The sequence below is a fragment of the Onychomys torridus genome, chromosome 3 (genome assembly GCF_903995425.1).
Source record: "Onychomys torridus chromosome 3, mOncTor1.1, whole genome shotgun sequence".
Classification (NCBI taxonomy): Eukaryota; Metazoa; Chordata; class Mammalia; order Rodentia; family Cricetidae; genus Onychomys; species Onychomys torridus.
Genome location: NC_050445.1, coordinates 87,488,229 through 87,514,759, shown reverse-complemented (window position 1 = coordinate 87,514,759; position 26,531 = coordinate 87,488,229). Strand labels below are relative to the sequence as shown.

At 46.6% G+C, this 26,531-nt stretch overlaps 1 protein-coding gene across 5 annotated transcripts in view; it reads left to right on the top strand.

Annotated features, from left to right (window-relative positions):
* Frmd4b (FERM domain containing 4B) overlaps positions 1-26,531 on the top strand; it is a 334,105-nt gene that overhangs the window by 171,062 nt on the left and 136,512 nt on the right. The window contains exon 1 of one of the 5 annotated variants that reach the window (XM_036181352.1): positions 1,159-1,244. The exons of 3 other annotated variants lie outside the window; for them this stretch is intronic. In XM_036181352.1, coding sequence (XP_036037245.1) covers positions 1,221-1,244 — 24 coding nt within the window. In that variant the 5' untranslated portion in view covers positions 1,159-1,220. Of the gene's footprint in view, positions 1-1,158; positions 1,245-26,025; positions 26,070-26,531 lie in introns of those variants that run through there. One more of the 5 variants, XM_036181355.1, reaches the window with a different exon arrangement.

Here is a 26,531-nt window from a genome sequence, read left to right as displayed (position 1 = left end):
CTCTGTCTGCACCCAAACATGTTGCTGATTAAGTTGGCTTCTGGTGGAGTCTTTCCCACAGTCTATTGTCATTCAGAGTAAGTAAAACCTTTGAAAGCACATTGTGACGTTAAAACCATTCCTGCTCCTTGGCAGATAGATAAATTTGCAGCAGAGGAGGGAGGCAGCTCACCCTGCAGTACTGGGGCATCTGACACTTTCCAGGCATCAGATTCCCAGGGCCGGGCCTGCGCTATCTCCTCTAACGCCTCCAACACCCTTGTGAGACATGGATTTTTGTCCCCAGTCTACAAAGGAGGAAATGGGTTCCCACAAAGATCAAGTAGCATTCTCAAAGACAAACCACTACAGAACACCAAAGTTTGCTTTACTCTAGAACTTAAGCTTTTGCCCATAATGCCAGAAGGCTCTTATGTGTCAAATGGAAGAACCATGGTGCCATGTTATGAGCTCTTTCTCAACTGCCCTAAGAAAAATAAGTCAATTAATTACATTTCTGTGTATTTTTCTCATTTTTACCTTGGAGTAATATGTACTTTGAATATTCCCTACCCCGTGAGTAATTCCATTAGTAAATTATTCTCTAAAATGCAAATGATGTAATCAGCCCTCTGTGAGTCCACAGTTAGCCTGCCAAGATAGACACTCTGTGCCTGGCATCCCTGATGCTGACTGATGTTGATGCTTTCCCCATGGAACTCAGAGTTTATTTCTGAGTGCAAAAGCCATTGGCGTGAGATGTCTGTGAGAAGCAAAGTTTATTAAATACTCTATTCCATGTATTAAATTCCCAGGCTAACCCAGAATATGCACAGGATGGGGAGCCAGATTAGAATTTGAGTGGTACCAGCATAGACCATCTCTTGAGTAATTCTCAACCCCTCTTGGACATTGTGAATGAAGTTGAGAACCCAGCGCACAGTATGTCATCATATGTTTTAAGTGTGTAATGGAGAGAGGCTCCGGGTGGCCAAAAGAAATATCAGGCTCTCTAGCTGGATTTTCCCCTGTTGCCTTCCTGACTCATGTTGAAAGGCTTTTGTTTCTAATCAAAGCAACAAACAGTAAGGTCACTTCCTTGCGATTCTATGGCAGCGGAAGGTGTCAGGGGCTTTGGGTCCTCACTTCTCCCGGCTTGTAGTTGGAGGACACAGCACACACACCCCACAGCGCTGAATACATGTGTCCTGCGTCCTGCACCTTCTCGCCAGTCCCTTTAAATGAGCCTCGATCATGGATTGGAGGTAAGAGTAATCTCTCTGGACAGCAGACGGCAGACAGTGTCATCGGGCATCGTGAGCACTAGTGTGTCTTAGCAAAATTTTGGACAGATTTTACCATTACGTGGGGGAAGGTTCCTGCAAATGGAACATTTCAGAAACCAACTGTTAAGAAGCAGAACTAACAAAGCATGTTTGTCTTTTCATTTTTCAAGGAATTCCTCCTTCCTAACTCCTATTGAGTAAGGGCTGGAACAATACCGTAGCTGAGACACCTCTTAATGCGCGTCTTTTGGATGGTTTTCCGGTTTTGTGTAAAAATGCTCTCTTGGCTTCTTACACAGACTCAAAAGGCTGGTTTTCTGATTTTCTCTAGCACTTTAGTGATTGTTGAAGTGTGTCATTCCAGGTCACCGACAGCCTCACACACCTACTGTCTTTCTATTCTTTCTTTTCTGTTAATTATTTGGTAATTTGAAAGATTCGAGCTCCTTCACTTATCCTGGAAATAACTGTGGAAAGGATACCCGCACACAGCACAAAAATGCTCTTGATGTGTGATTGTTAATCACCTCATCAAGATGGGGTCCTTCCATTTCTGTCTGGTACTTGGCAGCAAAGGTCCTAGTGTCCTAGAACTCATTAGTGTCCTCTCTGAAAGGACCCTTTGATGTGTGTCCCTGCTCTGCCTAGGGAAAGCTGGAGGACTGAATTCTGCCCATTACTCTAGTTCACGGCAAAGCTTCTGTGTGAGTGGAATTCATCAGCTCACAGTAGACCTCGGAAATGCTGTTTTTGTGGATAGCTATCAATTAATTAATAAAACTCCTCTGATTTGTCAGAGGAAGTCCTACATCCTTATTAAAGGGAAGCTTTTTGCTCTTTCCCCTTGTAATGTGGTTATGGTAAACTCATTAAAGGCCAATGTCATGTGTTCATCTTTCTTCCCTGGTTGGTTGTTGGTGATGGGGGAAGGGAGGGAAACCTGGGTAGACTTCAGAAAAGAAAGGAAATTGTCTCATGCAGTGGAGTGCAAAGCTCTGGGGGGCAGGGAGGAAGTCTGTGGAGGAAGTAGATGGGATTGCATAAGAGGAGAGAAACCTTCAAGAAATAAATATATGACAATGGAGACTGCGATGGGACCTCCCACCATAATAGAAGACAATGGTTTGGCCTGAGAAGTGGGCCATCTGTTTCTAAATCAGTCCTACCTAAAGGTGCCTGATGTCTGAAAGAATGTGTTAGTTTTTGAAATGCAGCCCTGTGGTCTGGATTTGCAGAGTAGCATTGTAATGGCCCAGGGCTCATGTGGCATGATTCACACAAGAAATTCTCCTTGCAAAGTAAAGTCATCCTGCTCTGCAGTCCCTTTAAGAGGTCAGAAACTGTAACTCTTACCCAGAGCTATCACGAGTTGACCTTCCAGCCTCCATGCCTGAGCACATTCTGTTTTCCAGCATGCTCTTTACTAGCTTTCCTTCTGGAAGCTGGGGAAGGTGCTACCCTGGAAATATAGGATGAGCTGAAGGGTGCTATGCCCCATCCCACAGAGAGGCTGCTCAGTGACCAGCAGGATATGGAGAAGTAGGGAGAGAAACACCTCTAGTTGAGGAGACCTGTACCATGAAATGCTTAAGCTGGAGTAAGGCCTATAAATTACCTTGTCCAGTCTCCACATTCTATTACTGGGGATGAAGAAAACTGCCTCTCTTTCTCCCAGCAGCTATCAAATGCCATTAGCTCTCTGAGCTAGCAGTGGGATACCATGTCCATCTTCCATCCTCTGGCTGGGATTTGTGTATGGCTAGAGCTTCTGCAGACCTTGTGCCTGCTGTCACAATTGCTACGAGTGAATATGTATGGCTGCCCTGTCGTGTCTGGAAACACTGTTTCCTTGATATTATGGACCACCTTTGGCTCATACAACCTTCCCGCCTCCCAGCTCTTCCCAGCTCTTCCACAAAGATCTCTGAGACACTGAGTAGGCAAGAGGGTTAAAAAAATGCATGCTGCCAAGCTTGAAGAACTGAGTTTCTTCCCCAGGACCCACATGGTAGAAGAGCAGAACCAACTCCCACAAGTTGTCCTTGGACCTCTACCCAAGCATCCTGTCATGTCTATGTCCCCATGCTTAGACACAAATACACGTATTTACATACAAATACATAAATTTCAAAATAAAATAAAATAGAAAGAAGTGGAAGGGCTTTTTCAAAAGTTTGTGCCCCGTTGGGGCAGAGCACAATCTAGAACCCGGATCTCTGAATCCTAGATCTGGCAATGCCCACACTGGGTTTCAGGGAGATCTGGTCACTCTGCCCAGTGTCCGGTATCTGCCTACCATGTGGAAAAGTATCTTTTCACAGAAGCACCTTGGGATAGAAATTCAAGAGCAACATTCCAAATGAAGTCTTTGCACTAAGAGCAACTGCTGGCAGGAAACTGTGGGCTCGTACAGAAAAGTCCCCAAGAAACAGTCTCCAGTCACAGTGAGAAGTAGCATGAGGTAAATCTTAAATTGCTAAGAAACATGAGCTGGAGACATGGTTATGTCCAGGTAAGGTGTTTTCAGAGCATGCTCTTTTCCTCTCCACACTTCAGAGTTTTCCTTGCTGGGTTCAGAGCTGAGACTAAGACCAAGGCTCCCTCAGAAACTCTCCCTCTTGTTCCATACCATTTGATTTCCTTCCCTGTGACCCCTAGACATTGAAGCGATGTATATCTTTCTGCTTGCTTCCATCCCCTTTCTCCTTTCCTCCCCTCCCTTCCATCTCTCCTTTCTGTCTTCTTTTCCCACAAGCTTTGCTTATTACCTAGAAAGAAAATCAAGAGATGAGGATGTTCCAGGTTCCTCAGAGCCAGTGGCAGTATGTATGTGCGGAACCAAGACAGTCGAGCAAGGTTGGGGATGGAGACTTGCTGCAGCTGCTAACTGGAAGAAGACACTGAGGAGCCGTCTAGGAAGAAGTCAGAACATGTGGATTATGGGTGTAACTGTCCTATTCCAACAAGGCACTACTCCTTGGGTCAAATGTCTTTAAAAGTCAACATAGTGTAGTGATATGTACTCGTAACTCTAGCTACGTGGGAGGCAGATACAGGAGGGAGAGCCCTTGAGCCCAGAAGTTCACCGCCAGAGTGGGTGAGATAGTGAGGCTTTTTCCCCAAAACAAAACCACAAACAAAAGCATCTGACACTTGGCTAGAGCCAGTTCATCAGTTAAGAGCACTTACTGCTCTTTCAGAGGACCTGAGTTCAATTTCCAATACCTACAATTTAGCTTACAATTATCGATAACTCCAGTTCTAAGGGGATCTGACAGCCTCAATGGGCACTAGGCACACAAGTGATGCGCAGACATACATGCAGGCAAAACACCCATGCAATAAAATAAAATTAAGTAAAAAATAAAAACCACCCCATACCTATTTCCTGGGTATGTTCTACACCAGTACTATGTCAGACTTAAATTAATATAGGTGAGTTAAGTACAGTTAGAGAGCCATGCAAGCCTCCAGCAGTCAGCAAGGACAGACAGCCACTCACCCACCACTCTCTGCCACACACCCCATCTTTACTATTAGTTTGCTTACCACTCTCTTGGTGAATATCAAAGCCATTGAGTTGAGATAACTGCATAAGTTATCGTAATTATTATGATTCTGAAGTCAAAGAATTGAACGGACTTTTGCACCGACCACTGTATTTGAGTTGTAAGACTCATGTGTATATAGGTAGAAATCAAATCGGGTCAGTTCAGGCAAACAGGGACTCTCTGGTACATTCTGGTGTTGACATGTTCTGTCCCCCAAGAAACAGAGAGAAAGAAAGTGTTGAGTGTGTGCATTTAACACAGTCTTTATGTAAGCCCTGCTTTCCTAGTCACAGACGGTTGAGGGGGGAGAGCTGCCCACCCTCTGCCAGTAAAGATATGCCTAATAGGTAGGAGGTGGATACTGTTGCTTCATAGTATGCTTCTGTATCTACCCCAAATACAGTAAGTAAAGGCAATGGTGTTGTAAAAGTATATAGAGATTGCCAGGATTTTGAGTGTGTGGCAAATGGGTAGTTTTTCGGGGAATGTAGTGTTTCTATTCACATGAATAAGCATCAGTGGTTCCTTTGGACCCACTTGTGTATCTGTTGGCATCTTGTCCTTATCAGAGCATCTTTCAGCATTTGTCCTTTGGATACGTCAGACCTCTTGACCCTGTGGACATTCGTCTGGATTCACTAGGCAGAAATTCATAAATATAGGCAGAGAAGAGAGTTCTAGAATGTCTTTTGCAGACTTGGTGTTGGCTTGAGGGTAGACAGGGAGGTGTTTGCATTTCAAGGACATATTTTTCTGCTGACTTCTGGATCTGAACCCAAAACAAGTGGGATGAAAGTTCTAGAATGTTTTCCTGGAAAGAGTCTCCTCAATACATTTTGCTTCTGTTGTGGGAAATGGGGCCTTGCACACTCACTGCATTAGAATACTGTGAGAGGTTTCAGCCTGGGGTCTGCTGTCTTAGACAGACTGAATCTTCCTGAGAAAGGTAAGGTGCTTGGCCTCCATGTGTGATGCCTCTGAATTTGCTTGTCCTATCTAACAGAACACCTGAGAGTGGGTAACTTCTTTTAAAATGCAATAAACAGGAACTTTTTCTCACCATGCTGGAGGCTTAGAAGTCCAAATTCAAGGTGTCATCATTTAACCTTGCTGTTAGCATATGGGCTCCCTAGATGCATTTCTCCTTCTCCCAGACTTCAGATCATAACCCTCTGCAACTCCCGACTGGAGAGCTGGTAAGAAACAGCTGTGGCCTTGCAGCCCACCTCCATGTGACTACAGGGTACATTTATGTCTCAATGTCTGCCTGCCTCCATGCAGAACACAGGCGTGGCCAGGCTAGGTTGCATGGTGTGGAGTATGTCTTACCCCGTGAAAACCTGTAAGAGTCAGAAACCCCTTTTGTTCTCCAGAAATGAAGGGTCTGGCTCTCTCCCTCAGGACCCCCCTCACTCATGGCACTTACGTCCTCTGGCATTCTCCCACTTCAAGGCCCGATCATGGCTGTCCACAGGCTCTTTCTCTCTCTTAATAAAGCTCATTCTAGAGGGTAGCTTCCTGCAGCTCTGTTCAATGAACCTGCTGTTCTTGCTCTCTGACACTGGCGAGGGCCTCCTTACTGCATCCTCACATGGGAGAAGGCAGAAAACTAAACTGTCAAGCTAGCCTAACACTGCATGAAACCTCTTTTCATCCATCAGGGGAGGAATGGGCCTGAAACCTCATTACCATTAAGACCCATCGGTCAAGTTCTTCTACTGAGCCACACCTAGATGTTGCAGAGAGCACACTCACAGCATCCTCATGCCCCAGAAATGCAGTTTTATGGAATTCTAGCCTCTACCCTTATTTGAACGTGCTGAAATTGTGGTATCCTGGCATTGACCAGGGTTCTGCCCAAGGTGTCTTGGATCTGAGAGCAGGGCCTGCCACCTCCCTTCTGCAGCTGTTTATACTGCTCCTCTGAGAGGGGGAGTCATAGCTTTAGTAACAGCTGGGTCCAGAGGTAACAATGTCCTCTTGCTACATGGCCTTGTGCTGTGAGAGTCTGATCAGCCTAGTGGGATCTGAGGGCCATTGCTCTGCTCACCATGAGAACAGCCAGCAGCTTTAAGGGTTTACCTATAAATCTGTAGAGATTTTATAGGCATCTTTGTATTGGAGTCAGGGTAATAGAAGGTTGCTCAGGTAACTATGCCCATGTCAGATGCCCCTTGAGATGTAGGCACTCCACTTCATCCAACAAGGTCAAATGTGAATCATTTCTTGCTTTGCCTTATTCATTTCTTCCTCTTTTTAAAGCACTTTTTTAGATTTATTTATTTTATGTGTGTGAATTTTTGCCTACATGTGTGTAGCACATGTCTGTAGTGCCCACAGAGGTCAGAAGAAGGTCTTGGATCCCCTGAAGCTGGAATTACAAATGGTTATTAACCACCATGTGGGTGCTGGGAATTGAGCCTGGGTCTTCTGCAAGAGCAGCCAGTGCTCTTAACTACTGAGTTGTCTCTTCAGCCCCCTGCCCCGCCCTGATTTTCTTTTTGAAAGAAATAACTGATCATCTTGTGATATGCTTATTTCTTTTTTTATTTACTTATTTCTGAGTTGCATTTCACTGCATACCTCAGACTTTACTTGAATTTGCTGTGTATCTCAGGCTGTTCTCTAACTTGCCATCCTGCTTTAGCCTCCTCAAGTCTTATAATTAAAAACATGGGCCACCAAACCCAACTCTTTCAGTGTTTTATGTGACAAAAAATACCATGTTGCTTTTCCAGTTTTCATAAAATGAATGAACAAGTACATACTCTCCTTCCATGGGTATTTTAAGTAACTTCTTTTGCAAAGAGTATGCTGCATGCTCAACAGTGAAGAAGACTCATCTTGTCCTTGGAGGCAGATGGCCCATAGTGGAGGGCGTTGCTATTTCGTTACTACTGTAAAAAGTGCAGCAAACAGTATGGAGGGAACAGAAGGAACAACCCTACAGAGTGGGAGGTGTGGAGCCCTGAGCTGTCCCAGCACCTGTGTGTTTAAACCTCTATCATTCAGACCAGGAAACGAGACAACAAAGACATGAGGTCAGCTGTCCAGGGTGGTGACAGAAAGACAGTGGCTCTCAACCTGTGGCTTGTGACCTGGGGATGGGGGGGAAGGGTTTGAACGACTCTTTCACAAAGGTCACCTAAGACCATCAGAAAACACAGATCTTTACATTACAATTCATAACAGTAGCAAAACTACAGTTATGAAGTAGCAACGAAAATAATTGTATGCTTGGGGGTCACCACAACATGAGGAACTATATTAAAGGGTTGTAGCATTAGGAAGGTTGAGAACCACAGCATTAGTGTAAAGGCTAAGCTGGGTTTTGAACCCTTGCTGGTCTATCTTCACCCATAAACACTGCATAATAGTAACTATAAGAAAATGATAGTGTTTGCGGTGTGTGCATGTGCAGATATACTCCTGGAGGCCAGAGTTTGATGTCAGATGTCTTCTTCAATCTCCCTCCACCTTTTTCTTTTTGGGTATATGTGGTGTGTACACACAAGTTTATACGTGTAGGTGCACATGTATGTGAAGGTGCCCATGGATGTCTGTGTATGTGCTTGTGGAGAGCAGAGATTTACACAGGGGTCTTCCTCAATCACTGTCTTGCCTTATATAGTAAAGCAGGATCTTTCTAGTCGAACACAATCAGTCTAGCTAGCCAGCTTTCCCTGGGACTACCCTGCCTCCACTTCATGAGCACTGGAGTTACAAGTAGGCTACCATGCCCCCCCCCCAAATATAACTAGGCAGTCAGGATACAAGCTCAGATCCTCACCTTTGAATAGTGAGCACTTTAACCCAATGAGCCTCTACCCATCCTACCCCCATTTTTTTGAGACAGGGTCTCTTACAGAAACTGGAGATCACCAATTTGGTTAGATTGGCTATCCAGCAAACCCCAAGTGTCCTCCTCTCTTCTTCTCCCCAGCACTGGGATGATAGATGCATTGCCCCTGTGCCTGATTTTTATGTGGGTACAGGGAGTTTAAATTTAGGACCCCCATAACTGCAAGATCTTTATAACTGAACCATTTTCCAGAAAATAATTTTAATCTATGTGGTTAAAATATACTAACTAGACCGTCTCCAGCCCCATTTTCTGGAGATGGGAAGGAGGTGGAGTGCAGAAACCTAAAAGGAGGTATGTGTGGGGATAGCCCAGGGAATGAGGGAAAATGAGAATACAACAAGAGGGAAAGGATGAGATTGTGTAGGGCTGGATTCTGACTGAGGTCAACTCCAAAGCTAACTGTGATTTTCTCAAGAAGACCCTTCCACGCTTGCATGTGATCTGAAGACATGGAGAAGTGTTCTTCAGGGCTGGATGGGCCGTTTCAGATGAACGCAATGCATATATTGAGAGCAGCCAGCCAGGAAGTGTTTTATTTAATGTACTGCCCTGTCCCACCAATGTCCACCCCAAGACCATTGTATTCATTTTTGGGGGGCCTACGGAAGGGTGTTTCCTTAACGGTTCCTGAACCTTCATGCTCTTGTGGCCATTTCAGTCATTAATAATCATCTTGGCTGACAGTTAAGTCTGGGCACTGTGTTGGAGACTATGGACACCTTCTTTGCCTCTGTCTTCATCCATGTCAAATAAAGAAACCGACTTTCAGGAATCAGATGATTTACTCTGAGAATCTGCCCGATTGACCTGGCAGGAATGGAGATATTTTAAATAGAACCATGTGTGCCTCCCTTTGCCTATCAGATTACTGAGACAGTGGAGCCCAAGAAACTGGAATTCCCCAGGATTTCATGCCGGGAGATGGAAAGGTCTGGGAGTCGTGTGCCAGCCAGACAAGGAGTTTGTCTCCTGGAAAGAGGTTTCTTACTGTTTTGACAACTTGTCAGATCCCCTTGCAGGAGAGACTGGAGCTCGGGCAGTGGCAACGGCTGGACCACACCTTGGCCAGGACTGCTTGGCCATGCCTAGCTCTTAATCCAGTGGTTCTCAACCTTCCTGATGCTGTGACCCTTTAATACAGTTCCTTATGCTGTGGTGACCAACCATAAGATCATTCCCATTGATACTTCACAACTGTAATTTTGCTCCTGTTATGAATCATAATGTAAGTGTTTGATATGAAGGATATCTGATCTGTGATATGAAAGGATCATTTGACACCTCCCCCAAAGGGGTCACGACCCGCATGTTGAGAAACACTGCCTAGACCTCTGTTTAAGTCTAAATTTCGTCTTAGGACCCCAAAGATGGACTTGGGGGTCACTGGCTCTCGTTGTTTCTCCTCCCAGGTGGCCACACTGGATAAGTCTCATCTCTCTGCTTTTCACTGTTACTTAACTAACTTACTTGGCCTGATGAGGACCTAGTAACCATGACTTCTTTGCTCAGGGATGCCAGGGCCAGTCTGATTTTAACTAGTCTGGCACATTAGTCCTGGACAGCTGTGTGCCTGTTGCTTACCCCTATTCTGTCTTCCCTCCCCACGGAAAACATGTCTTACTTCACCAACATAACATCTCTCCGGAGTTAATGATGAAACTGACCCCTCCAACTTAGATTGTACATTAAGTTGCACCCTCTGGGCCCCGGCAGTTAAATCCCACAGCTGGAGCCTGGGGCACAAAAATGAGAGGGAACTGAATAGGACACCAGGTACCCTCCCCTGACCTGAAGCAGCCTTGTAAGCATGTTACAGAGTTACCAGAGTACGAAGATACTTAACGAGCTTGCTGGCTCACTGAATTGGTCGTGCTGACACAGAAGAAGGAGACTCTAAAAGAGAAGTGGGGGGAGGGTGCTTAAATTTAACAAGTAGAGGTTTGGGCAGAGAATTGAAGGCCAGAACGGAACAGTTTTAACATTTATCAGGTGCCTACCACGCACTTGGTATCTATGACTATGTAAATGGAGTTGACCATGAATGTGTGAGTCCCTCACTCGTGTTCATTCTAATTTGCTGAACAGCCTTATGGGGGTGTCACCACAACTTCCTTCCCCTCCTTTTTACCTTTGAATCCACCTGCTTTCCATCTCCATTACTAAGAGATGATTCACAGAGCCTACACGTCACCCAGCGTCATCCGGTGGTTCTTAGCAGTTTGCACACTCATTTGCAGATGAGAACTATGTGTAAAACTTCCTAGATTCTCTCTCTCTCTCTCTCTCTCTCTCTCTCTCTCTCTCTCTCTCCCCCCCCCCTCCCCCATCATTGCTCCACTCTCGGTCTCCTCTCACAGTAACCAGAGTCATCGTATAGAAATGTCCCCAGATTGCCTCCTCCATGCCTCAGAGCCTCCAGGGACTTTGCCCCACCTTTGTAATAAACCCCACAATCTTCTGTGGCCCATGGTGCAGTGAAGAACACTCCAGCCCAGTGGCTGCCAACTTCAGCATGGTGTGGAGTTAGCGCACCCAGGAAGCCTTGTGGAAACACAGGTTGCAGGTGCATCACACATAAAAACTCTGTCTCAGAAAAAAAAAAAAATGTCAATTTAGGGGTTGGGGATTTAGTTCAGTAGTAGAGTGCTTGCCTAGCAAGCGCAAGGCCCTGGGTTCAGTCCTCATCCTCAGCTGCGACAAAAAAAAAAAAAAAAAAAAAAAAGAATGGGCTGGAGAGATGGCTCAGAGGTTAAGAGCACTGACTGTTCTTCCAGAGGTCATGAGTTCAATTCCCAGCAACCACATGGTGGCTCACAACCATCTGTAATGAGATCTGGCGCCCTCTTCTGGCATGCAGGCAGAACGTTGTTTACATAATAAATAAATAAATCTTTAATAAAAAAAAAAAAAAGCACTTGCTGCCGAGCCTAGCAACCTGTGTTCCATGCTCAGGACCCACACAATAGAAGGACAGAACCCAGGCTGGAGAGATGGCTCGGTGGTTAAGAGCACTGACTGCTCTTCCAGAGGATCCAGGTTTGATTCCCAGCAACCACATGACAGCTCACAACTGTCTGTAACTCTAATTCCAGGGGCTCCAACACTGTCAGATATACATGCAGACAAAACACCACTGCACATAAAATAAAAAATAAATGTAAAAAAAAAGGAGAAAACTGACTCCTGAAAGTTGTCCTCTAACTTTGATACATGTGCCATAGCATAGGCATACACACACACACACACACACACACACACACACACACACTAATAGTATTATTATTAATAATAATAGTAGTAGTAGTAAAAAACATGAACAAATCCCTTCTTGTGGCAGAATCTTCCCTGTTCCAATTTGCTGCTGGGGCTCCTTCTACCTGTCTCGGGGGCTGTTATTAAAACTCTTTGGTACATTTATTTTCCTTGACTTCAGTATCATAAAAGGCTGAGCTACAGAGCCAGCCAGAGCCACCCTAGCAGGCCACTGTTGATTGCTGAAATCCTCCTAGGCAAGATCTACACTCACTTATTTGTTATTTTTTCCCAAGATCTCCCTTTTTAAACAGGTCTCACTATTAGCTCAGGCTGGCTCCAAACATGAGCTCCTCCTGCCTCTGGCTGAGGGCTGAGACTACGTGTGTGGACAGCTTCATACAACTTTGCATTCGTTTTACATTTTTAATTTCTACTCATTTAGAAGAAAGAGTAACTTCAGGTATTGGACATGAGTTTGCATAGATAAAACTGTATGTTTTTCTAGTTCTAACTTGGCCATGGATTGTTTTAATGGTGGATGCGTACATGAAATATATTTAGTATTTAGTATTTCAATACTAAAAGTGTAGAAGTTAATATGAGACTACACAGCTTCAGTTTTAAATGCTAATTTTAACTAGAGGTCAGTTCTTTAAGTTGTATAGTCTTTGGATATGGTTAATTTTAGCATGTGATGTTCTTATTTATGGCCAAGTTTTTATAGTATAGAAAAATAGTTTCCATGTGTGGACGCCTTCCCACTATAAGAAGACAGAAGGAACCATTGCATACCAGAGCTGGCTTATATTCTAATGTGCTTAAACTTTACTTTTTGGAGCATTTTTAATAAGGCTGCAGAATCTACAGGAATAATATGACACCCCGCACTCCCCACCCCCTACCCCCTCTAGCCCTGGAGCCAGGAGTCAGGACACTGTCTAGCTGTGGAACCATAAAGAGAAGTGATATCAAAGTGACCTCACCTGTGAAGTAGAATTATGACTCATAAAGTTCAAAAGAGGAAATAGTAATGGAAATATTTTGACCCAAATTATATCTTGGGGTCTTATGGGGCGGTAGTGGCGCATGCCTGTAATCCCAGCACTCGGGAGGCAGAGGCAGGTGGATCTCTGTGAGTTCGAGGCCAGCCTGGTCAACAAAATGAGTTCCCAGACAGCCTCCAAAGCTACAGAGAAACCCTGTCTCAAAAAAAACTAAAAAAAAAAAAAAAAAACAAACAAACAAATCTTGGGGTCTTGTTTCAAATGAAAACAAACACAAAACAAACAAATAAACAAACACAAAAAAGGTATGGTGGCATATGCCTATAATCCAGCACTTGGGAAGAGAAAACAGAAGATATTAAAGGCCATGGAGACTACGAGGCCAGCCTGGGCTACCTAAGACTCCATCTTAAAAAAAAAAAAAACAAGGAGCCAGGTGCAGTGTCCCATGCCTTTAATAGCAGCACTTGGCAGGCAGAGGCAGGAAGATCTACGAGTTAGAGGTCAGCTCAGTCTACATAGTAAGTTCCAGAACAACCAGAGCTATATATCGAGACCCTATCTCAGGAAGCGGGGTTGGGCAAGGTAAGAAGAGATGTAGCTTAGCAAGTTTATCTCAAGGAGCTATTTACTTCTTTCTTTCCTGGGCCTCAGGGGCCCAGTAGAATAGCCAGGCTCTCACCAGCCCATTGCCTTTGGAAGCATGTTAATATCACACAGGTAGTATAGACTAAAGCTGGGCTCTAACCCCAAGCATGTGCTTTTGACCCTCATGCTTTGTTGAGGTTTTTAAGCAAGGTCCCAGTGTATAGTTCCAGCTGCCCTGGAAGTCACTGTGTAGAACAGGCTGGCTTCGAACATGCAGCAGTCCTGCTGGGATTACAGGTATATACCACACCAGCTACTTCAGCTGCTACTAACGAAATGCTTACAATGAATGAAGCAAATGTCTATCCATTTTACAGCAGTTCCTCAGAGAGCGGGGTATAACTTGCTCAACATCACCAGCCAGGTTGCCGCAGGCCAGAATCAGACATCCCAGACACATATGGCTCCTAAGGAACTGCTCCTCCCCCTGCCCTGTCCTAAATGGCTAAAGCAACCCCTGGCTTATGTTTTCACCTGTCTCTAAACTACAGAACTGAGTGACTGCAGAGAGATTACATAATGTATTGCCTGCCTCCCAGAAGTATGAAAACCATCCCACACCCACATCCACACCCCAGTGGCCAGCCTTGTATCCCCATCCTCCCCTTACCCTACTTCAGAAAGCCACACTAAGGGGAACAAGTGTCAGAACAGGGCCCATGTCGGCCACAGGGGAAAATATTTGGTTCCCTGGATACAGACCTATGGGTAAGATTTCCTCTCCCAAGGCGCAGCCCTTCCAAGGGAGAGAAGTGAGAACAGTACAGAGCGGGAAGAGAAGTGGGGAGAAACTTGCCAACTAAACAGAAAGGCAGGGCTCCTGAGCGTGACACGTGCTCTGTTTTGCTGGTGAATGAGAAATCCTGACCGGTCCTGCAGCAGGCCATCAGCTGCCTTGGTTACCAGGGGAAAGATCCCAAGGGACAGAGGCAGCACAGTCATTTGGAACCTGACAGTTCCATAGCTAAGGAATCACACGAATACATTCAAGGTTTGGTTTTGTTTTGAGAAAAGGTCTCATGTAGCCAAGGCTGGCTTCAACTCCCTGTGTAGCTGAGGATGGCCTTAAATTTCTACATTGCTGGAAAAATAGGCATGTGGGGCCACACCTGGTTTATGCATTTCTGGGGCTCGGACCCAGGATTTTGTGCATGTTAGGCAAGAACTCTACCAACCAAATTACAATCCCAGACCCACAAAATTCCAAAGCAACAGGCAAAGGAAGCGTTGAGTGACTTGAACTATAGAAAGGGGTAAAATCTCAGAAATCAGGCTGGAGGTGGAAATGAAGCTCATTCATTTTCTTCATTCACTCATTCATTCATTCACCCATCTTGCACATGTTTTCTGGCACATGCAATGAGCTGGGTACCAGTTTAAGGGCTCAAAATACACCAATAATGAGAGGCACCTTTTCTTCATGGAACTTGTACTCAGGTGACTGAAGGATTGGAAAGTGGAGTGACGCAGCCTTTGACATGGGCGTGGGGACACATAGCACTGAGCCTGCCCACAGGTGCACTAAGTCGGTCTGCTGTTACGATGGCCTCTGTTTACCAAGATCTGTGCTCAGCATGTAGCCACCCTCTTGGCAGGTATTATTATCACCGTTTTATTTTTTTTTTTTTAATCCTTCAAAAGTTTAATTTTAGCAAGCCGTGGCTTGGACACAGCTGTGTACATCTGAGGTTTCTGGTCTTTAATCTCTACCACATGGTCTCACAGTGGCCTGAGCATCCCAAAGATGGGGGCAAGCATTGCTGTGTCCTCTATGTACTCCATGCTATTACCCAGGGCGGTGCTGATGGAGGCTTCACCGCTTGCCCTCTGGGTCAGGGGCAAGGATTGTAGCATTTCCCAATCTTTGTAATAGAGATCTCACTGAGCTGAAAAGAGTTGAACCATAGTCTGCCATTAAAGTGCATCGCTCCCCTCCAAGTTCAGTGAACATAAATGCCCTCAATAGCAGAGGTGGCTGTGAAATGTAGGAGACCGAGTAGTGGGGTGTTCCAGATGCCTTTGTCCTGAGCTGTGCATGTCACTGCCTTGATGTATGTACTTAAATAAAGTACAGTAGATATGTACTTTCATTTTAAAATACTGTTTGTGCCTAACAACCAGCTGGAAAATGGACATTGTGTTCTCAGGAGCTGCTTAACTGATCCCATCATATGTTGACTGATCCCATTACAGGTTCTCTTGCAAAAGATTTATTTGTTCTCCTCATCATTTGCCTACTACTTACCAAAAACAACAACAACAAAACCCACCTTTTTGTTGTTTTGTTTTGTTTTTAGGAAATGGCCACTCTCTTTTCCATAGTGTGGTCTTCTCCTAACCTGTGGCCTTCCAGTTCCTGTTTTGTTACATTTCACTAAAATGTAATCCCATGACAACCTCAGAAGGACTCTGCAGTCACACTTAAAAACAGCCTGCAGAAACTTCTCATGCCTGAGTGCTGGAAGCTTCTAGACTGAGAGGGATGTTTCTTCTGTGATGGTATAATGAGTCCTGCATCTTGAGATTCAAGTTTTTCTGGACTGGGACAGGAGCTCACTGGCAGGGCGCTTGCCCAGTGAGTGAAGGGTCCTGGGTTCCATCCCCAGTACAAGCAAGAAAGAAAAAAAATGGGGGAGAAAAAAAAAGACTTTTTTTCCTAAAAGCCCCAAATGAACTTTCCAATTTGGTAAACTTTTCTAAATCCTTTGCCCAAATATGACACGTCTACCATCTAGTTGGAGACAGGCCAGGACTCTGGCTCTATACAGTCCGTTTTTTATTCGTTGTGAGTTCCCTGACGATTTCTTCAGCCTCTGCTTGCACATGGATCACAAAGAACAGAGACAGATTGATAAACACCTACCAGAGGTTTGAACGGAGCTGAAGCAGAACAGAAACTGAGAGTGAACTCAAATGAAGGCTAAGGGGAGTTGGCTTCCATGGGGTGTGCTTCTGTCTAGGTCTGAAGTAGGTGATCTGTTTGCCCCACGGCGGCTTAGAGTCAGGCTGGCTGACACATCAGCCAGTCAACAGCATACCCCAGCATCATCACAAGTGTGGCCGTTCATGGAAAAGCCCTTCCCCTCAGCTGCACATGTCATCACTTTTTAAATTTTTGAAAGGCGCTCTGCCTCTGCCCCTTCCTATTGGCTGTTTTTCTCGGGAAAAGAGAAAACAGTTGGCAAAACTCAACAGTTTCCAGACCACAGGGTGTCTGCTACTTGCATAAGCCCAACGCCATAATTTCAAACCCTTTCTCCAACTCCACTGGGAACTTGCCTGGAAGCTAAGCTGTGCTACAGACCCTCCAGGGCGTGCCTTGGTTACACTTTTGTGACTTCCTGTCTGTAGTATTTGTGCCTCCTCAATGTTTCTTCTTTTTCTTTTCTTTTTTTTTTTCTCATTGATACTGCACCACCATGTCTAAAAATACAGCCTAACCACTGGTTTTCAAAAAAGATGAGCTGCAGAAATAACCTGAGCGACTTGGTGGCCATGAACTCCCGGCAGCCTCCTCTGGGTCTGTTGCAAGGTACTAGCTGCAGAAACACCGTCAAACCGTTTCTGGGGAGAATGTGGTTCTCACTGCACTTGCATCTATGAAGTGACAGCCCCGGCCATTTTCCTTTCTTGTCAACTGGTGAGCCTCTGGCCAAGTTGGCTCAGTCCTTCATTACCTGTTGGGACTTCAGGGAGTTATTCTCCCACACTTGGGGGTCCAGCTTTCTACCTGGTAAAGAGAAACCGCTGATTTCATGGAGTGCTTGCGAGAATACCGTAAACAAATCGTGTATAATCATACACAATGTGGGCAGGGCTGGGAGGGGGCTTGAGCCTGAGTTTGATCCCCCACAACACTGCAGAAAAAGCCAGAGCATGGTCGCACACGCCTTTAATCCCAGCACTCCAGAGGCAGGGCCAGGTGGATCTCTGTGAATTCAAGGCTAGCTTTGGTCTACTTAGTGAGTTCCAGGACTCCAGAACAGCCAGGACTAAACAGGGAGACCCTGTCAAATAAATAAATAAATAAATAAATAAATAAATAAATAAATAAAATTTTAAAAAGCCATGCATGGCAACCCTACTCATAATCCCAGTGCTAAGGTGACAGAGATGGGTGGCACCTTGGGACTTGATGGGTGGCACCTTGGGACTTGCTAGCCAGGCAGTCTAGCCTAATCTGGAAACTCCAAGGCAGTGAGACTCTCTCAAAAAAATCAAGGTGTACAGCTCCTGAGGAACAATGTTCGAGCTTATTCTTTGGGCTCCCTATGCACACACACATGGGCACATGCACTCACAAGCATGTGTGAATGTGCATACACACATTCAAAGAAGCAGGGTGTAAAAATCATGTATGCTTATATGATCCAAAAGTGGAAGTGAAATCATGTAAGGACCCAAGTGGACTAGTGGGAGTGGGGGGAGGGGACATGGGGGGAAATGGGCTCGTCTGGATGCCCTTATGAAACCCAGTACCATTTTTGAGTTTAAAAATACTCATTTTTTTTAATGAGGGGGACCTGGGAGGGGTAGAGAGAGGGGAAAACTATACTCAAAATATATTGTATGACAGTCTCAAAGAATAAATAGAAACATTCAATATGTGTACAAATGAGTGGGTAAATGACCCCACCTCATACAAACAGTCTAGGCGCGTGTATTAACTCCTTTTGTTGGTGGCGGTGGTGATGGTGGTGGTGAGAATTAAGGAACTCAGTCCCAGGAACAGTCTCACCACAGTCATACAAAGCCCCGGAGATGGACAACAGCTTTCCCTGGGGGGGGGGGGGGGGGCTGTAAATAGTGTGTTTGTGGTACTGGTGATTAAGCTCAGTGCCTCACACATGCTCAGCAAACACTCCACCCCTGAGCTATGCCCTCGTCCCTGAATGGTGGTTTTGAGTTAGTTATTTTTGAGTTAGTTATTGATTATGACGGGGAAGTAAGGAAGGAATTAATCCCAGATATTGGATTGCCGCCCTCTCCAGGGTTTGACAATTGGGTTGATTTTAAACTCGAAAATGACCATTTGGCATCTTAATAGTCCAAAAGAAACATTTGGGTGGGTGAAGGGGAATAAGCCACATAAGTGATCTAAGCTTTTAAGGTTAGCGGAATAGTCAACAAACTATGTCTTTGAACTCACTGCACTAGGGTAAAAGCCTGTGTCTTCCACTTTGCATGGTTATCTTCCGTTCCTTAGATATAGATTCTAGTTTCAACTGCTTACATACAAGAGGAAAAAAACTAAACAGGAAAGGCTGGAAGTCTACGGGTGGAGAATGTGCTTAACATGAGCATCGCCCTCCTGATTTTAATGCCCAGCATCAAAGAGAACAACAGAGAATTACAGGAAACCAGCCATGGTGGTACACACCTGGAATCCCAGTACTCAGAAGGCCGATGTCTGAGCTGCACAGTGAACTCCAGGCCAACCTAAGCTACAGAATAGGGCCCTACCTCAAACAACAAGTAAAAAATCAATCAATCAATCAAAAAGATAAATGCTTTTAAAGGTGAAATCTATTCTCTTCTGTTTTTTTTTTTAGTGTGTGTGTTTGTGTGTGTGTGTGTGTGTGTGTGTGTGTATGTGTGTGTGTGTAAGTGAAGGGGTGTGTGTGAAGGTCAGAGAACAACTTTTGAGAGCTGCTGGGACTGGGTTTTTCTTGCTATTTCTGTCTTTTAGCTACTTAGCCAGGTACTCAGGTTAGCTAGCCCAAGAACCTCCCAACAAGTCTGTCGGGATACAAGAGTTGCAGATATATCTATCTCTTCTGTGCATGAGCTGTATTCCCAGCCCATGAAGTTTTTTCCTTCTCATTCCCATTATACAGGGACAGAAACTGAGACTCAGAAAAGGCCAAGGTCTCAGGGTCTCAGATACTGCTAAGTCTGAAACAAAAATAAAAATAAAAATCCGAGCTTCCTGACTCCACATCCTGTCTGCACCTCCTGGTGACTCTCAGCTCCAAGCTGATGTGTCTTCTTTTCAGACAGCCTTATAATACCAGGCTACCATCTTGAAGGGGTTACCCCTTGTGAAAAATGCCCTCCCCAGGGACTGTCTTGCCCTAAGGAACCGGTGCTGGGGGTTTGGGGAGAGAGAACAGCTGTTCACAGAATCCAGAATCCAAACTTCTGGCCTGCCTTGTGGGCTCTTCTCGCCTCCCCACACCCTGCAGGCAGATCAGAGCTTGCAATTGAATGCTAAAGCCCAGAAAAGAGGTTAGCTTTCAGTCCCTGCCAGGGCCACTGGTCAGCAACAATGAACAAGGAAACCTTCTCTCCATCCATAGCCTCCTTTCTTGAGCCTCCTGGGTAAACTGAAAGTGAGCTCTAGCAGAGCCTTGAGCTCCGTTCAGGGCTTTATTTCAAGTCCCTACCCTCTCCTTTCTTCCGGTTTGTTTGTTTGTTTATTTATTTAGGTAGGTAGGTAGGTAGGTAGGTAGGTAGGTAGGTGTGTGTGTGTGTGTGTGTGTGTGTGTGTGTGTGTGCCAGGGCACACCTATGAAGGGCAGAGGACCACTTAGGTCTGTTCTCTCCATCCACCTTGTGAGTTCCAGGGATCAAACTCAGGCATCGGACTTGGCGATAAGCCCTGTGACCTGCTGAGCCTTCAGCCCTTTCCACGACCTGAAATTTTCTTACTGGTTTAATTGCTCATAGTTTCTCTCCTTATCTCTAAAGCATTTTTTTTCTCCAAAGGATCGACTCTGCCTAGGAGCAGACCTTTATTGATGTTTGGCGATGTATTTGGTGTCATAGTAGTGGGAGGCGTCCTCCGACATCTAGTGAACAGTGCTCAGTCACTCCACACCAGAGGAGCACCAAAACCTTCTGCGGCTGCAAATGGCCACACTATTGAGGCTGAGACCTCCAGCGCGAGCTCCATGGACAGTGCCCTTGTGGTCTCATCCACTGATCCCTGTTTGTACTAAGAGTGGTACTTTTTCTCAGACTGCTCTTGCTTGAGCAGGTGTATGAGCACATGATGGAGAGCCTGAATGTGTACAGGACTCAGTCACAAGCCAGGTACATGTGGACTCAGGCCCGGGATGTCACCCAGCTGACATGTGGTAGAGCCACTCACTCAGCATGGGTGAATTGCATCCCGCTGTGCAGTACAACCCAGGAGCAAACACAGGCAGTGACTTCAGGAGGTGCTCAGCCTGGCCATTGCTTATTGTTACATTTTCTTAAGACAGCAATTCTGTGGTTCAGTTTCTTCCCTTTTTCTGTCTGCTCTGACAAGATGTCTGATTTAGCCAAGGCTGTCCTTGAACTCTTAATCCTTCCGCCTCAGACTCCTGCGTTGTTGGGATCACAGCCATGCCCAGCCATGCCCAGCATTCAATTTTATCCTTAGCAAACTGAATTCTCAAGTTCTTTTTCCTCCCTCACCCATCGATTTTTCATCTTCTACTTTTTTGCTACCTGCCTTTCTTCCTAGCCCTCTGTCTCCTTTACCCTTACTTCTCCCAAGGGGCTTTCCAGGAGCCTGCGACTCCCACCTTATATTGCAGCAGGGTGACTAGCCCCTCTGGGACTCCACTCTGGCCTCTGTATAATCAGAGTAGTAATGCTTTCTACTTTCTGGGCTTGTTAGCAGCATACAGCAAGAGAGTACACATGTTGTGTGCCACCAAGTCTGAGCTCAATAGGAAGTACAGTTGCATGCTGGGAAGGCAGGCACTGTCTTGAGTGAACTAAAAGGGAGATCACAGCTGACTCTTCTGGAGACATCTGTGTCAGTGCAGGCCATTCTCGGGATGAGGGTGTCAATAGCTCACACTCAGTCACCACCCAGAGTTGATATAAAAGGGCCCTGTTCTGCTGGGGTTGACATCACCCGGGTGAAATATAAAACTCTATCCACTCAATAGGTCTCAGAGTAAGACTGTCCTAGATCATCCCCTCTCTCACCTCAGAGACGCTCGTCTGATGGGGAGTTTAACAGCTCACCTTGCTTTCTGAATGGAAGGCTTCTTTCCTGGTGTGTCAGGTTTTCTGGGCCAGGGTTTGGGAGCTGCTTGGGACAGCCTCTCTTTAGATCATGCGCTGTCAATGTCAAGCAGCACTTCTCAACCTGTGGGTTGTGACCCCGCAGGAGAGTCGACCAACTTTCACAGAGGTCCCCTAAAGACCACTGGGAAACACAGATATTTACATTATGATTCATACCAGTAGCACAGTTACAGTTATAAAGCAGCAACAAAAGTAATTTTATGGTTGGGGGCCACCACGGCATGAGGAACTGTATTAAAGGGTTGCTGCTTGAGGAAGGTTGAGAATCACCTATGTAAATGTTTATGAATATCTTTTAGCATCTAGATTCAATTCATTCACTAGGAAGATCTGTACAGGTGCCATGACACTCACGTGGAGATCACAGGACAGCCTTACCTCAACTTCCACTTTGTTCTAAAACAGGGTCGCCTTCGGTTCACTACTTTAAAAAAAAAAACAAAACATAATTCTTTATTGGTTCTTTGGAATTTTCATGTCATATACCCCAATCCTGCTTACCTCCCAGCCCCTCCATATCTGTCCTTCAACCCTGTAGTGTGCTCCCCAAAACAAGTTAATTAAAAATAAAACCAAAGGAACAAACCAACAAACAAACCCCACACCTCCTTCCTCCATCGTTCCCACACCTCTGCATTCATCCTAGTGGCATCAGAAGCTGCAGTGTGTTAGACAGTATACCCCTTTTGTCCAATCAGCCCCTCCTGAAAAATGTTCATTGCAGTGAGTCATGTGTCTGGTTCATGGGGCCACATAGATGGCTCAGAGGTTAAGAGCACTGGCTGCTCTTCCAGAGATGCTAAATTCAATTCCCAGCAACCACATAGTGGCTCACAACCACCTGTAATGAGGTCTGGTGCCCTCTTCTGGCCTGCAGGTGTATATGTGAGCAGAACACTGTATGTATAATGTTCACTACTTACACCAGGCCAGCAAGCCTCCAGGGAGTCTTCTGTGTCCAACTCCCACCTCTCTTTAGGAACACTAGGATTACAGATGTGTGTTTAATGCACACTGACAGGTGATCTGGGGATCCTTATTCAGGTCTCCAGACTTGCAGGGGTTTCTCAGAAGCATGTTACTCCCAGCCTTCACTCAGAAGCTTTGGGAGACCCCAGTCTCACTCAGCTAGTTGTCTGACTGTCTGTCTTTTGCCACTAGATCTTCAGTTTCACAGACAGACAGACAACTAGCTGAGTGACAAACTGAAGGTCTTAGGCACACAGAACAGCATGGTAGAGTAAAGGAAGCTCCACTTTGGAGGAGACAAGGAAGGCCTCTCTGAGAAGGTGACAGACATCTGATCTCGGGTCTGAAGGAGGTGAAGGAACCGGAAGATGGATTGAATTGGGGGGAGGCATTCCAGGCAGAGGGAACAGCATGTGTGAAGTCCCCAGAGTAGGACTGAGGCTTTATTTGAAGGGAGGAAAGGAGGCCAGTGTGGCTGTGCTGAACTAGAAGTGAGCCACGAAACAGAAAGAAGGAGCCCTGTGTTACTTGCTCTTCTTGTCACAGAACACCTCACAAAGACAGCTTAAGGACAGACAGGCTTGTCTGGCTCACAGTTCAATCCATCATGGCAGCAGCGAGACACGGCAGCAAGAGCCCAAGGCTGCTGGTCACATTGCACTGATAGTCGGAAATGAGAGAGATGGGGAAGGGGGGGGAGAGAGAGCAAGGGAGGAGAGGGGGGAGAGGGAGAGAGAGGGGGAGAGGGGAGGGGGGGAGAGGGGGGGAGGGGAAGGGGAGGGAGAGAGGGGGGGGGGGGAGGGGGGAGAGAGGGGAGGGGAGAGAGAGGGGGAGGAGAGGGGGGGAGGGGGGAGAGAGGAGAGGGGGGACAGAGAGGGGACAGAGGGGAGGGGGAGAGAGAGAGGGGAGGGGAGAGAGAGGAGTGGAGGGGGGAGAGAGAGAGTGGAGGGGGAGAGAGAGAGTGGAAGGGGAGAGAGAGAGGGAGGGGAGAGAGAAGAGGGGAGAGAGGAGAGAAGAGGAGAGAGGGCCGAGGAGGGAGGGGGAAAGAGAAGGGGGGAGGGGGGGGAGAGAGAGGGGGAGAGAAGAAAGGGGGGACAGAGAGGAGAGGGGGGAGAGAGGAGAGGGGGGAGAAAGGAGAGGGGGGAAAGAGAGGGGAGAGAGAGGAGGGGGAGAGAGAGGGGGAGAGAGAGAGGGGAGGGGGAGAGAGGGGGGACAGAGAGGGGGAGAGAGGGGGGACAGAGAGGAGAGAGAGGGGAGGGGGGACAGAGAGGAGAGGGGGAAAGAGGAGAGAGAGAGAGGGGAGGGGGAGAGAGAGAGGGGAGGGGGAAGGTTGGAGCTCAGCTCACATTTCTAAAAAACTTTTGCTGATTCTTTGTATATTTCACATCATGCATCCCAATCCCACTTATCCCCAACCCCCCTCACATCTACCCTTTGCCCTTGCAACCCCCTCCCAATCAAAACCAAATTTAAAAGAAAAAACAAAAACAAAACAATGAAACAAAACAAAAACCAAAAAAGCAGAGGAGACGAACCTTGTGGAGGCTGTAGTGTGGTCTGTCGAGTCACACAATTTACCCTTTTGTCCGTTCGTTTTTACTTGCAAGTGTTCATTGCCATGAGTCACTGGTCTGGCTCGAGGCCTCTGGCTTCTGCTACTCCACTGATAATGGGCCCTCGCTAGGGCTGTCTCTTGGATATCCTGTTGTTGGCCTGTGTCATGGAGATCCTGCTGATTTGGATCTGAAGGGTCGTCGTCCTCTTCACAGTCCTGCTCCAACAGTTCATAGATGAGGTGGATGTTGGGGTGGGCCAGCTCCTAGCCCTAGTTCTGGGCCTGGGTGGATCAGCCTGCCAGCTTTCACTCATCATCACCACCCAGATGAGCTCTCCAGCACTGCCTCAGCTAGCTTACCCAACGCAGCCTGCTGTAATGAATGAAGACATTTCCCCTGTTCTCTGGTCCTCAGATCACACTCACACCAGCAAGGCCGGTTCTAATGTTTAGCCCAAGCAAAGTGCAGGGCCCTCTCTCCCGATTGCTGTAGGGGGCATATGAGAGTCAGTCTGCTCTCATACCCTCAGGGCTGGCTCACCTGTGCCTTTGACAACAGGAACAGCTCCACTGTGCTTCCCTGCCAGGGCGCAGGGCCTGCTTTCTTGTGTGCTGCAGCTGGTGAGGGGCAGGGCTAGTTCTCTCTTGGGACCCCGGGGCCAGCTCTCTCACCTGCCACAGGTAGTGATGGGTGAGGAGGGGGGGCATCTTTCTCTCACCCACGCCACCACAAGGCAGAAGGGTGGGGGAGGGTCAGCTCTGCTGTTCTCATGCCCTCACCTCATCTCCAACCACAGGGTCAGCTCTAGTGTGCTGCCCAGGTGGGGCACATGCCTGTGGTAATGGGTGGGGCCATCTTTCCCAAGTGCAGGGGGCCAGCTCTCCTACCGCAGTCTCCTAGAAGGGGCAGGGCCAGCTACCCCAAGGCCAGTGAAGAGCCTGCTTACTCAGCACAGTGTGGTCCCCATAACCCCCTGTGCTAACCACAGGCTACAGACATCGTCACAGACCCCAAGATCACTTTCTTTTTTATTCAGTCTGGAACCTCAGCCCATGAGATATTGTCACCAACATTTAAGACATGTCTTCCAACCCTAGGAGACTCATCTAGGCTCCTTCACAGGCATGCCCAGAGGTCTGGTCCTAGGTGCTTGTAGAACCTGCTGACAAGATCAGCCATCATAGGCCTGTGCTTTTCAGCACAAGTGAAGAGTTAGTTTCCGGGTGTATTGTGTGGGAAGAGATTGGACATCTCTAAATAGAAAAGCAGAGAGGTCCAGTCTTCATTTAGAAGGTATCGCTCCTATGGCCATATCCTCACAATGATAGAATCATTGCCCAGCTGCATGGGAACTATTGACCTGGTCAGAGAGCTGACCTGGGATTCATCCAGATGGCAGGTCAGACTTCAGCTGGGTCACACCATCCAAAGCCCTGAGCAGTCATTTTGAGGAGGCCAGGTCTCTTCTGCTGAGTCTCAGGAAAAGTTAGTAGGGAACCGGAAGAAAGAGGGGGAACAAGACGCTTGCTATTTCCTTGTCAAGTGTTTGTGTTTCTGTGTTCCGAGCACCAGCTAAAGCAAAACCAAAGTTAGCTAGGAGTTTTCATAGTTGTTATTTCCTGTTCAGTCTTAGACCCCCGATACTCTAAGTGGGTCCCTTCTGCCTGTGTGGGATTGTTACCACCCAGCCCTCTTCTCACCTCCTCAGTCAGGAGGTGAGTGTTCCCGTGTAGACCCGACCCTCACCATGTGCAGTGGCATCTGGGCCCTGGAAGCAGAGGTCAAGCCTGTAGCAGACTCTCACTTCCCTGTAAGTCTTCCCCACATGACAACTGACCCACTAGACAAAGCATTTCCACCCGCTACCAGCACTTGCCAGTGGAGGACCCGCTCTTATCAGCAGGAAAGCAAACGCAGCGCAGCCCAAGGTGGGAGTTCTAACACCGCACGCACGCACCATTCTAACCTCTGGATACCTGGAGTTGGGTGGGGAAGAGGTGGGGGAAAGTGAATCGTCTGGGTGGGTGCTGCACAAGGGTCTCCAGAGAGATGGCATTTGAATATATATAGTGTGTGTGTGATTTTCCTGGAGAAGTTGCTACTCTTAGCTGTCATTGACAGGAAGAGGTAAAATTCTGAAACTATTCCCATGGTCTCTGTGGAGCTCACAAGTGATTCTGAATTTAGATATATAATTAAGGAATTCCACGTTCTTGTGTCGAATGTGGAGAGCCCTGGTGGAAATTAGAAAATCCAGCATTTTTGAGAGTCATGTTTTAAAAATAAGTGAGACATTTACATAAATGACCTGTTGACATAATGTTTGTTTGAACTAGATGGCTTTTTTTAAAGCCGGGTTACTTTACATACCTCAATTAGGCTCTGACCCG